Raw genomic sequence first — 11,105 nt, 5'->3', positions numbered from 1 at the left:
TGGAACAGACTCCTGAGCCCAACCTGTGACCGATCATCAACTGGTCACTCAGCCCAGAGCACTAAGTGACACGTCCAGGGGTTCCTTGGACACCTCCAGGGGTGGAGACTCCTCACCCGTTCCAACCTTTAACAACCTCTTCTACGGAGACATTTGTCCTGATGTCCAACCTGAGCCCCCCTTGTCTCCGCCTGAGGCCGTTCCCTCTGCTCCTGTCCCTGTTCCCTGGAGCAGAGCCCGAGCCCCCGGCTGTCCCCTCCTGGCAGGAGCTGTGCAGAGCCACAAGGGCCCCCTGAGCCTCCTCTGCTCCAGGCTGAGCCCCTGCCCAGCTCCCTCAGCCTCTCCTGGGGCTCCAGATCCTTCCCCAGCTCCGTGTTCTCCTCCCTGGACACGCTGTTCTCTGTCTCATCCTGAGGAACATTGATGCGCTGGAGCTTGTCCAGAGGAGGCCAAAAAGGTGATGAGGGAGATGGAGCCCCTCTACTCTGGGGCTGTTCACCTGGCAAGGCTCCAGGGAGAGCTCAGAGCCACTCCAGGGCCTGAAGGGGCTCCAGGAGAGCTGGAGAGGGACTGGGGACAAGGATGGAGGGACAGGACACAGGGAATGGCTCCCACTGCCAGAGGGCAGGGATGGATGGGATACTGGGAAGAAACGCCGCGGTTCACACACACGGAGCTGTACAGGAGGCAACTGACCAGCAGTGCTGTTTATCACTCTCATTTCCTTATTAAAACACCTTGCAATAAACCTTGTAACAGCAATAACGTCTGTGGCATTTGCAACGAATAAACGAATAAATATCCAAAATAATATAAATATTGCTCTGATTTTCATGGAATCACGGAGGGATTGGAATCGGAAGGGACTTTCAGGGCCGTTTAATTACAACCCCTGCCGTGGGCAGCGACACCTCGCACAGACCGGGTGGCCCCCTACCCCATCCAACTCAGAGGGGATTTGCAATATTTATTTATAATCCACATTATATCCAGTTTATAAGCCCGGGGGGATTGGGAAACATTAGAAACCACGCCAGGCTCCGGAGCGGGCCGGTTTTAAATGCTTTAAAACATTAGAAACCACTCAGGTGCCTGCGCCCCCCTCACGGCCGGATCGGCGAGCCCGGCTCCTCCCGCCCGGGAGCGGCCGCGGCCGCTCCGCCCGCAGCGCTCGCTGGTTCCGGGGCGGGCCGGGCATGGCGCTGGCCGGGGACGAGCCCTTCAGCCCCTCGGTGCTGGGCACCAGGGAGCAGTGAGTGCCGGGGAACGGGCGGGTGCCCCAGCGGGGCGGGCACGGCCACGGGCAAGGGCGGGACGGGGCTCGGAGCCACCCGCGCTGGGGAAGGCGGCCCTGCCCACGGCGCGGGAGGGGACATGGAAGGTGTTTAAGGTGCCTCTCTCGGCACAAACCGATCTCTGGTTTATGTGTTGTTTATTTGTTTAGAGAATCTGTGATTCTGTAGAGTGGCACTGCTGCACAGAGGATAGAGCGGCCTCAGCCTTTCATGGGATTGTGGAATGGTTTGGGTTGGAAGGGACCTTAAATCCCATCCATAGGCAGGGACACCTTCCACTGTCCCAGGCTGCTCCAGGCTCCATCCAGCCTGGCCCTGGGCACTGCCAGGGATCCAGGGGCAGCCACAGCTGTGCCAGGACCTCCCACCCTGCCAGGGAACAATTCCTTCCAAATATCCCACCAAAATCTACCCACTGTCAGCTTAATGCCATGCTCTGTGTCCTGTCCCTCCATCCCTTGTGCCCAGTCCCTCTCCAGCTCTCTTGAAGACCCTTTAGGTTCTGGAAGGGGCTCTGAGGTCTCCCTGGAGCCTTCTCTCCGGGTGAATGCATCCACTGCTCTCCCAGTCTGGCTCCAGCCTTTGGAGCATCTCCAGGCATTCCCTGGAAACTCCCTGGGCTCTCTCCCACATGTTCATGCTCATCTTATGCTAAGGACCAATGCCTCACTACCTTCACAATTAATTTCTTCCAAACATCTAACCTAAATCTATCTTACAATTTTCTTCCCATCCCTCTTTCATCTAAATATTTCCCAGTATTAATTATGATATCCTCTCCTTTCTTCCCCCCCCACCTCCAGCTGGGATGCTGCCTACGAAAGAGAACTGCAAACTTTTCAAGACATTGGAGATACCGGGGAAATCTGGTAAACAAAATAACTTCTGCAGAGTGTTTCTGTAGTTTCTTTACCGTAAAAGACATTGCAAAACCACAGCCAGCAATTCAATGAGTTGGTGACAAAATGATGGGGAGTTTTCCCATTGAAACCAGCAGTTCCTCTCTGGCCCAATTTCGCAGTGAAGATTGCTCAGCTGCACTTGGACAAGTGTCATTACACAGAAATTGAGCTGGTAATTGAGCTGTATGTTACTGGCAAATGTGCTTTTTATCCCTGAGCTCAGGTTTAACTACACAAGTTGCCCTTGCTGCTTCCTTTTTTAATATAGGAATGTTTTCACCTGCCAGAGTTGGAGTTTCAGTGAATTTTAAGGCTGCAGGATTCATTTTTATCTGAACAAAGCAAACTTGAAATATGAGCTATGGCAGCTTTTACTTGAGTAACAATGAAAAGGGCTTTGCAAAAGCTGGAGAGAGTGAGAAATGAAATAAACTTGCTGTACCTTTTGCACATTTTTTTTCTGGTTTAATTACCTGAGCCCTTGTTTTTTGCAGGTTTGGAGAGGAAAGCATGGTGCGCATAATCAGGTGGCTGGAAAAGCACAAGGTCCCCCTTGACAGCTCTGTGCTTGACATTGGGACTGGCAATGGTGTTTTACTGGTTGAATTGGTTGGTATTTTGCAAAGTTTGTGTATCTTTTTATACAGAATCAGAGCAGTTTAAATACAGTTCTCACACGTGGCAGTGGTGGTCATGTAACCTGTGTGAAACACCAAGAGTGTCAATACTTCAGGCTTCAAAATTTGAAGTCTTTCTCTAAATCAATCAGCCTGAGCATCTCTTGTTTTAACTTTACCTTCCTGTTTCCCCACATTTAAAACTGCATTTCCTCCCACTGTTGTTTAAACTCCCCCAGATAAGGAAGTTAAGTTGATTAATTCACAAAGTACCCTCATGTACAAAACCAGACCCTTTCTCTGCACACATTTCTGATAATAGCACTCATTGATACAAAAAAGAAGGTAAACCCAAGGGATTTTATGTAAATAACTTTAAAAGTTGTTCACACTTCTTTTAAAGAATTGTCCATTTCTGTCAGGGTGGGTGGGAAATCTGACCAGGTGTGTTCTGAAGTTTTTGTTGTGCACAAGATGTTAATGAATTCTAGTATTTTTTTCCTGGTTTTGATTGATGTTTTTTGGTGTAATACTGCAGGGGAGTTGGTAAAAAAGGGGCTGTCACATTGTCACAGCTTCTGTTGTTTTACATTCCTCTTTGGCTCCATTAGTTCCTGTAGGAATTGGAAGGACTGAAAGTCAAAGTCTGGTTTGAAGTGGAATTTTTATTTAACATGGACTTTGATTTTAGAAGATTTTAAAGCCTTTATGGAGACTTACTGCTACACCACAGCACAGGAGAATTTATGTCACCAAAAGCAGAAATTGCTCATCTCACTAAGAGAAATTAGCCTGATAATGGTGATTGTTGAGAGCAGTGATAGCTCTATCATGGTTGAAGTACCCAACAGAAAAATCTTATTTGTAAGACTTCCGTTTTATACTGACTCCACTGGCAAATGGGAGCTGATTTTTCATACTATAATGGGCAAATGACAGCCTGATAGCTTTTAAAAACTATTAACTCCTGTGAGAGCACCCTCCTCCCTTACATTAAGCACCTCACAGTACTGTGGTTTCTTTCACAGGAAATTGTCAGTCCAGTTCCCTCTTGAAGAGTGGCTTCAAAAATTACCTTGTTTATTTTTGCTGAGTAATTCAGCATCTCACTTGCTTAGTTGATGTAAAAGGAATTTTTTCTGTGCCAGCTGCAAGGCTTGGAAATCAAGTTGGAATTCTTTTGGCCGCTACCATAGGAGTGTTCTGCCACTGGAGTTGGACTCCATGATGGGACAGAAATGGCAACACTGGAAAAAACTCAGTCATAGAGGACATGAGTAGGAGCTCTCTGCAAGGGAGCTGCTTGAGGGTACAAAAGTATCACATAAGTGGCACCCCTTGCTGTTTTTATTATCCCTGTGAACTTCAGGGATCTGGGAGCTTGGATTCATGACATAGTTCTTTTGCCTTCCAAAAATTCCAGCTCTTCTGAGGAAACCTTGCTGCCACAGAAAGCTCTGGCCTCCTCTTGTATTCATAAGTAATATGGGAGCCACCACTATTGAAGATAGAATAATCTCTGGAGTGGGGAGTGTTCACCAAGTGGGGGTGTCAGCCCTGAACACAGGGCAGAGCTGATAATGTTCCAAACTCCTTCTGCTCTTCAATCTTCTGCAGCAGCAGCAGCACAGAGTGCTGCAAATCCCCTCCAGGGCAGCTCAGGGTGCAGTGTGCTCACGTTTGGCACAAGTGAGGGATCCCTTCCTGTCATAGTCAGGCCCTACAGGTTCTGCAGCATTTAATGTTGTTTATCTCTAAACCTTCCTTCTCTGCCCCCAGAGTAGAGGAGTGAATGGGAACTCCCTCAAGTGACTCAAGCCTTTCCTTTGCAAACAGAGGAGCTGTTGTGGGAACCATTCCTCCACCCCCAAACCTTCAGCACAGGCATCTGAGGAAGCCTGCTTTGCTCCGGGGAGGAACGTGGGCAGGAGCCTGAGCAATAAATGTTCTCCATCCCATGCAAACAACAGTGGCTTTGTGTTCAGCTGCAATTAGCCCTCAGTTCAGAACAGCTGGTTAGCACCGAGCTCAGGCCTCAGGGGCTGCTGCAAGGAGGAAGGACACTTGTGGAAACTCCTCATCCTTTTCCTGGCAATTGGGGTGTCAGCCTCTGGAACAAGCAGACAGGCAGCTGGTTGCTTAACAGCACTCCATGTGTTTTTCCAAAGCCCAGCCTCCTCCCTGTCTGTGCTGTGACAGCCTGCAGCTGGCCAGAGGATCAGAGCTCTTCCATCAGGTTTGGATCTTGCCAGACACGTGGGGTACCCCGAGTTTGTACCTTCTGCCCCAAGCTGGTCCCTTCAGCCTCTGCCTCAGAGCCAGGACGTGTGTCCCTGCTCCCCTCCCACTGCCCAGCTCCAGCTGATGCCAGGAGCCCACCTGCTTTGCCAAAGGGCTGCTGGGATCTCACTGAGTTCCCTAAACTGAGTTATCCTTATCTCCAACAAACTTAGATTAACAAAGTCTCTGTGTGCTATATTATATGTGGTGCATAACCTGCCTGAAAATTGCTGATACAGACACCTGGCAGCATGCAAATAGTTGTATTCAAATAGACATTAGCATGAATAATTAGAAAAATGTATGATTTTGCAGTGGATTTCTGTCCTAGTGCAATGTATTACATCTTTTGGCTCTTAAAATTTGGGTTATAAACTAAAGAATTGCTCAATCTCCCATGGTACATGTCAGAGAGGTTTTTTCCCCTTATTTTGCAGCATCTGTCACATGTCATCACTGAAAATTCCTGGTTTCTAAGTTACTTTTGGTGCAGATAAGAGAGCCCCTCCAGGGTGTTACTTTTCCCAGTTGTGCTCAGTTTTCCACTTGACATAAACCAGCTTTCAGTCACCAGTCGTTTTGGTGAGGTTTTTTTGGCAGGATAAAGTTATTTCAGCTCATTCAGCTATTGAGCTCTTGTAATGGTAACAGGTATGAAAATGACTAAAAGGTGAGTTGGGGTTTTTTCCTGTTATTAGGAGGAGGAGAGATGAGATGAATTGTAGGTAGGGAATGTTCTGGCTGGATAAAAACAATTGCTAGCACACTGATTAGATTCTCTGCTTCTGTCTAGGCAAAGTCTGGCTACATGAATCTCACAGGGATTGATTATTCACCTTCTGCAATACAGCTTTCAGAAAAAGTGAGAGACAAAGAAGGGATGTCTAACATTAAATTAAAGGTAAGTCTTGAGAGAAAGGTAATTGAGGAAATAGAAAGCAATTGAGCTCAAGATTAAATGAGCTAATTGATATTCAGATGTACTCAGTGTACTGAATGAATGATGTCTTTTGGGATTCATTTGTGAGAGATCTCTACCCAAATAAATCTGTTTATGGGAAGGTTTTTGGTCCTTATTTGTTTTTTGTTTGTAATAGTCATTAAGGCTAACAAGAGTTTCCCTGCTTGGAGCAGGGTAGTGGTTTACCAAGTGGCAAGTTCTGTATTTTAGCTGCTACATTCTGAATTTCAGACTTGAGGTAGAAGAATAAATCCTTGAGGGATAGAATGCCTACCATTAGCTGAACAACAGGAGGGTTGAGAGGCCTTGCTGGAGCAGGGGTGGGAGCAGATCATTTCCAAAGGCCCCTTCCAGCCTCAGCCATGCTGGGATTGTGTGTCTGCCTGTCATTGTGAGCTCTCTGCTGTGCTGTTGTACCCTCCTGCTCCCTACCTGTGTGATGTCTCTGCTCATCACACAGCTGTAAAATCTCTTAGTGGCAGCCTCTGTCTGTTCTCCTGCATTTGTGCAGTGCCTGGCACATGGCAGGGATCAAAGTACAAATAGTGATTTAAAGAGTGAGCTTCAAGTGTGTTAGTTTGAGCTTTAGATTCCAGCACACAGATCATCACTCAATGTGTGGAGAAGAAAGAAGCTGCCATGGCTCTGTGAGTTACCCCTCCCTGAGCACACCCATTGTCAAGTCTTGCTTTGCATTAAAGATTCAGCAGCAGAAGATTGTTCTCACAGCTGCAGACTTCTGCTTTAGGTAGAAGACTTCCTGGCCCCCTCAGCTGAGCTGTCAGGCTTTGACATTTGCATCGACAAGGGGACTTTTGATGCCGTCAGCCTGGACCCCAGCGACGCGGCGGGGAAGCGAAGGCTGTACGTGGCATCCCTGGGCAGGGTGCTGAAACCAGAGGGCTTCTTCCTCATCACCTCTTGCAACTGGACCAAGGAGGAGCTGCTGGACGAGTTCAGAGAAGGTAGGCAGCTGAGCAGAGCCCTCTGCCAGCGTGGGGTTGCTGAAGGAAGGGATGAGGGAATTTTAATGTGTGTGTGTTAGCATATTGACTTTCCCAGATCAGGATGAGAGGAGGTGGAGCGATTCGTAAATGCTCCAGCCTGTCCTCCCTCTGCTTTCCTCGGGAATTACCACTCCTGTGTTTGCCAGTGCCAAGGGAGGACAGGTTTGCTGACGCTTTGGAGGTTGGGAATTTCAGTCTAATTACCCTGGGAAAGTGTGTGTGTGGCTGGCTGATACTTTTTGGGTACTTGATTACCAGGCCCAGTTCACCCCTTGATTGCTCCGAAATTGGGGTAACATTGTTACCCATGTTTAGGGGAACTGGCAAGTCTGTGACCTTTTCTATCACTTTTGATCCACTTAGGGGGATTTTTTACATGCCAGTCAGCTCCTGAATCTCTTGCCTGAGGCTTGAAACTCAGTGTGGATCTGAAACAACCACCCCTTCTGGGGAACCGAAATTACTGGCAGGTTCTCATCTTTTCTGCCATTGATTTGTGCAAGTCAGCCTGCTAGGATTTTTATTATCCATGGAAGAGTTTCAGCTGTATGGAGCAGTGGTGCAGTGGAACAATACAGTCCTATAAACTCACAGATTAACTGACTTGCAAGTTTTCCAGACAAATAAAGAATGGTTTGCAAAGGGTTATCCAAGAGGCGAATAAAACAACTTCCTTCTAATAAAAGCATTTCAATTTCTGTCTGGCAGGATTTGAAGTTCTGGAGGAGCTGCCAACACCCAAGTTTTGCTTTGGAGGAAGAATTGGAAACAGTGTTACAGCATTGGTTTTCCAAAGGAAAAAAGTGAGGCCATCCATCTTGGACAAATTAGATTAGATGAGAAAAGTCTGAACTTTAAACCTGACAGAAAACCTCAGACACGTGTGTAAATAAATGCTTTTGGAGTGCACAGTAAAATACTATGTATGGAGCTCTGAGGGACTATAAAACATTGCCCTAGAAACATTTCAGCTTTGCATCATTTGCCCATAAATTGTGTCCTTGCTACAACCTCACTTGTTTCAGGGAAGCTGCGAGTTTGCAAGAGAGAAGAAAATCAGATGTGCTAAATACAGAGACCAATATAACTGAATGATATTTGTGTTTGAAATATAAAGATTGTCTGATATTTAATTTCTGTGCTGGTAAGCAGTGACCTATAGAGGTAAAGGTATCCTACAAAGCAAAAATCTCATTTCTCTCTTGTGCAGTGGAATAGGGAACAAGCTTTTGCAGTGTAAGTGCTGGCTCTTTAATGAACACGAGGGTGGCTGGTAGGGAGGGAAATGAATACAAAATCCACAGCACTTTCCAAAAAGGACCAGTTGGTACTTTAAATTCAGATTTTCAGACTTAGCATAATTGTGTCTCCTCTGAAGCAGCTCAGCTCTTTTCCCACAGAGGGAGGTTTTTAAGTCTCCCTTTGCTGAGTGTGTTCATGCCTGGTCAGTTCCTTTCCCTGATCTCATGAATACATAAAGGTGTGATGTTGCAGCCTCTGGTGTGTGACATGTGCCTCCTTCATTATTAACCTGCTGGATGGGAATGTCTTTGGAGCCACAATGACAAGAAGTTTTCCAGTGAATTTCTCAGGGTGGATTTTAACTGCATAAATCCAAAAGAATTCAAAGCATAACTATCCATTCCTTATGCTTTTTTATATGTATTTTTTAAACTTCTATGTGCAATCCTTTTGCTCAATTTCGTTGCCTTCATTTCTTCTGTTTTGTAATCTCAGAATATTGCTGTTGCTTGAAAGGCAGGAAAATGAGATTTCTTCATGCCTCGACAAACACATTTGCAGGTGACAATAAACTTGTTCTTTCAAACATCAAGGAGGCCCTCTTAGGCAATCAGGTTTTGTTTCACAGGCAAGGTCATGTTTGCTTATCAGGGAATTGCTTCTCCTACTTTCCATGCTTCTCCTCATTCCCAGGGCTCAGGAGATCTTTAAGGGTCAATAAATACTTCCAGTCCTTTCCCAGGATAGGAATCAAGGCATTCTTTTGCGCAGTGGTGAGTCCTCCCTCTGTGATCCATCTGTTGATGTTTTCAAGATAGAAATCTTACTGCTCCATCTTTTTTGTAAAATTAAATATACTCAATCGGGAGAATGGTTTATCAGCAGTGCTGAAAAAAATTCAGTCCCAGAATGATTTTTTATATATTTGGTCAGAGTTGGGTTCTAACCTGAGTGCCAAAAGCAAGGGTTTGTTACCATTTGTTGTAGTCCTGTGTTCTGCCCCTGCCCAGCAGCCAGCTGGAATGCTAGGAAATGTAACTGGGAATCCAAACAGAGAATTTTTTTAGCATAGTAGCACAAAGGATTCAAAGTACAATGCTGATAACAGCCTCAGTAAAAAGCCTGTGGCATTTTTGGCATCAGGTACAGTTAATACAAGGAAATTTTAATTTTCAAGGACTCTGGCAGGATGTGTTTTGGGCATCTGTTTTATTCCCATCTGTAATTTTTGCTAATGAAGTCATGATGTGTATTTAATCATGGGATGAAAATAAAATCAGGACTGTCATGGATTTTCTTTTAATCAATTACTTGGAATTTAACCATAGATTCCCACTCCACAAGATATGGAAGGGTCAGGGCAAGGATTGTTTTCTCCACTTCACAGAATTGATTATTATTAGTTTTTGTTCTCTGGGTGATATTTTTATATAACTTGTAAAGCTAAAAAATAAGCTTCTTAAAATTGCCTGAAAATAAGGATTTCTGCATCTAGTCTGTAGTTTGCATATTCCTTCAGTCCCAAGCACTTCCAGGTGTCACTGGAGAACAGAAAAATGCTTGTAAAAGATGTTTTAGAAGCTTTCTTTTAAGGCAACAGTAACCAAAGGCTTACTATTTAAAATCTGCTCTGTTGGGAACCTGGCATTTTCTGGATAATGGAGTCTGGGAAGCTGCTCCAATACTGACTTAGGCAGTGGGGTATTTTTGGCTATGAGGATTTGGAAATGACTTGTCCAAGACTGTCCTTGATTTGGGGCAGTTCATGAAATGTTGATGCATTTCAGTGGAAAAAAAAAAACTTGGAAAAAGAGGCAGAGGAAAAAGCAGTGATTTAGGAGGAGCAAGTCTTTGCTGGAAGCTGGGGGAGTGCTCCATGAGGGTTCCTGAAGGTTGGAATCTTCATGACTGCCCAGCTGTGTGTGTGACTCTTGGTTGCAGCTGCTAAATGCAGGAGAATAAATGCAGCATTTGAAACACGTTTCACTCCTATTGTTTTGCTCTCTGAAAACTCTGTCTGTGATTTCACTGTCAAATATGAGGTTTGTGGGTAGTAAAATGAGCATCTTCCATGGATCCCAGAGATGGCTGAGCCCAAGGCTGTTCCTGCAGGACTGAGTTTAGGCTGGGTGATGCTGCAGAGCTGGCAAACCTTCCTGCAGTGGTTTTGCATAAGAGTGTGGGCAGAACAGAAAGGGTTTGTGCTCCCTGCTTCATTGACAGCATGCTGAAGGGTGAAATTCTCCCAGGACTGACCTTTTATTCCTGGCAGATTGAGGATGGGTTTTAGTGCCTGAGCCCAAACAAAGCACCTCCATCAACATCTGTGCCTGGTGCAGCTCAAACCTGGCTCCTGATGCCTCCTATTGCCAAGAAAACTGAGTTTAGGGATTCTCTTCTGAGGCATTTACTGGGAGAGACCATTGAATTCATTGCAGGGTTTGTGCTACTGAAGGAGCTTGGAGCATTTTACTCTGGAATTTTATGGGGCTTATCACAGAGCTGAACTGTCAGGGTGAAATATCTGAGAGAGGTGAACAAGCGATATTAATGAAATAATTATTGATTGGAGATGTCTGTTCTAGGAGAGTTTCTACTCATGGGACTCTGCTGGAGTGTCAGGTAAATGGGTTCTCAAGACAGAAAGCCTTTGCCCTTTCAGCATCACAATACCTTCTTGAAATAAGTACTCCTATAATCATTTTTATAGGGATTAAAAAGTGAGAAATACCAGACATGAAAATCATGGCACAACTGAATGAACACAGAAAATTCAGAGGGAAGGATAATGTTTCCTTACT

The 11,105-nt window shown here is 45.6% G+C and overlaps 1 protein-coding gene across 1 annotated transcript; it reads left to right on the top strand.

Moving 5' to 3' along the window:
* The first annotated feature begins 1,097 nt into the window (after positions 1 to 1,097).
* Positions 1,098 to 10,130, top strand: EEF1AKMT2 (EEF1A lysine methyltransferase 2). Its single transcript, XM_074545372.1, has 6 exons — positions 1,098 to 1,252; positions 2,099 to 2,164; positions 2,692 to 2,806; positions 5,888 to 5,995; positions 6,804 to 7,020; positions 7,771 to 10,130. Exons 1-6 carry the CDS (start codon positions 1,197 to 1,199, stop codon positions 7,896 to 7,898), a joined length of 690 nt encoding a protein of 229 aa, XP_074401473.1. The 5' UTR covers positions 1,098 to 1,196; the 3' UTR covers positions 7,899 to 10,130.
* The last annotated feature ends 975 nt before the right edge of the window (positions 10,131 to 11,105 follow it).

Source organism: Zonotrichia albicollis, chromosome 7 (assembly GCF_047830755.1).
Source record: "Zonotrichia albicollis isolate bZonAlb1 chromosome 7, bZonAlb1.hap1, whole genome shotgun sequence".
In the NCBI taxonomy this organism is placed as follows: domain Eukaryota; kingdom Metazoa; phylum Chordata; class Aves; order Passeriformes; family Passerellidae; genus Zonotrichia; species Zonotrichia albicollis.
The sequence above is the reverse complement of the archived record's forward strand: the minus strand, read 5'-3'. Positions and strand labels throughout refer to the sequence as shown.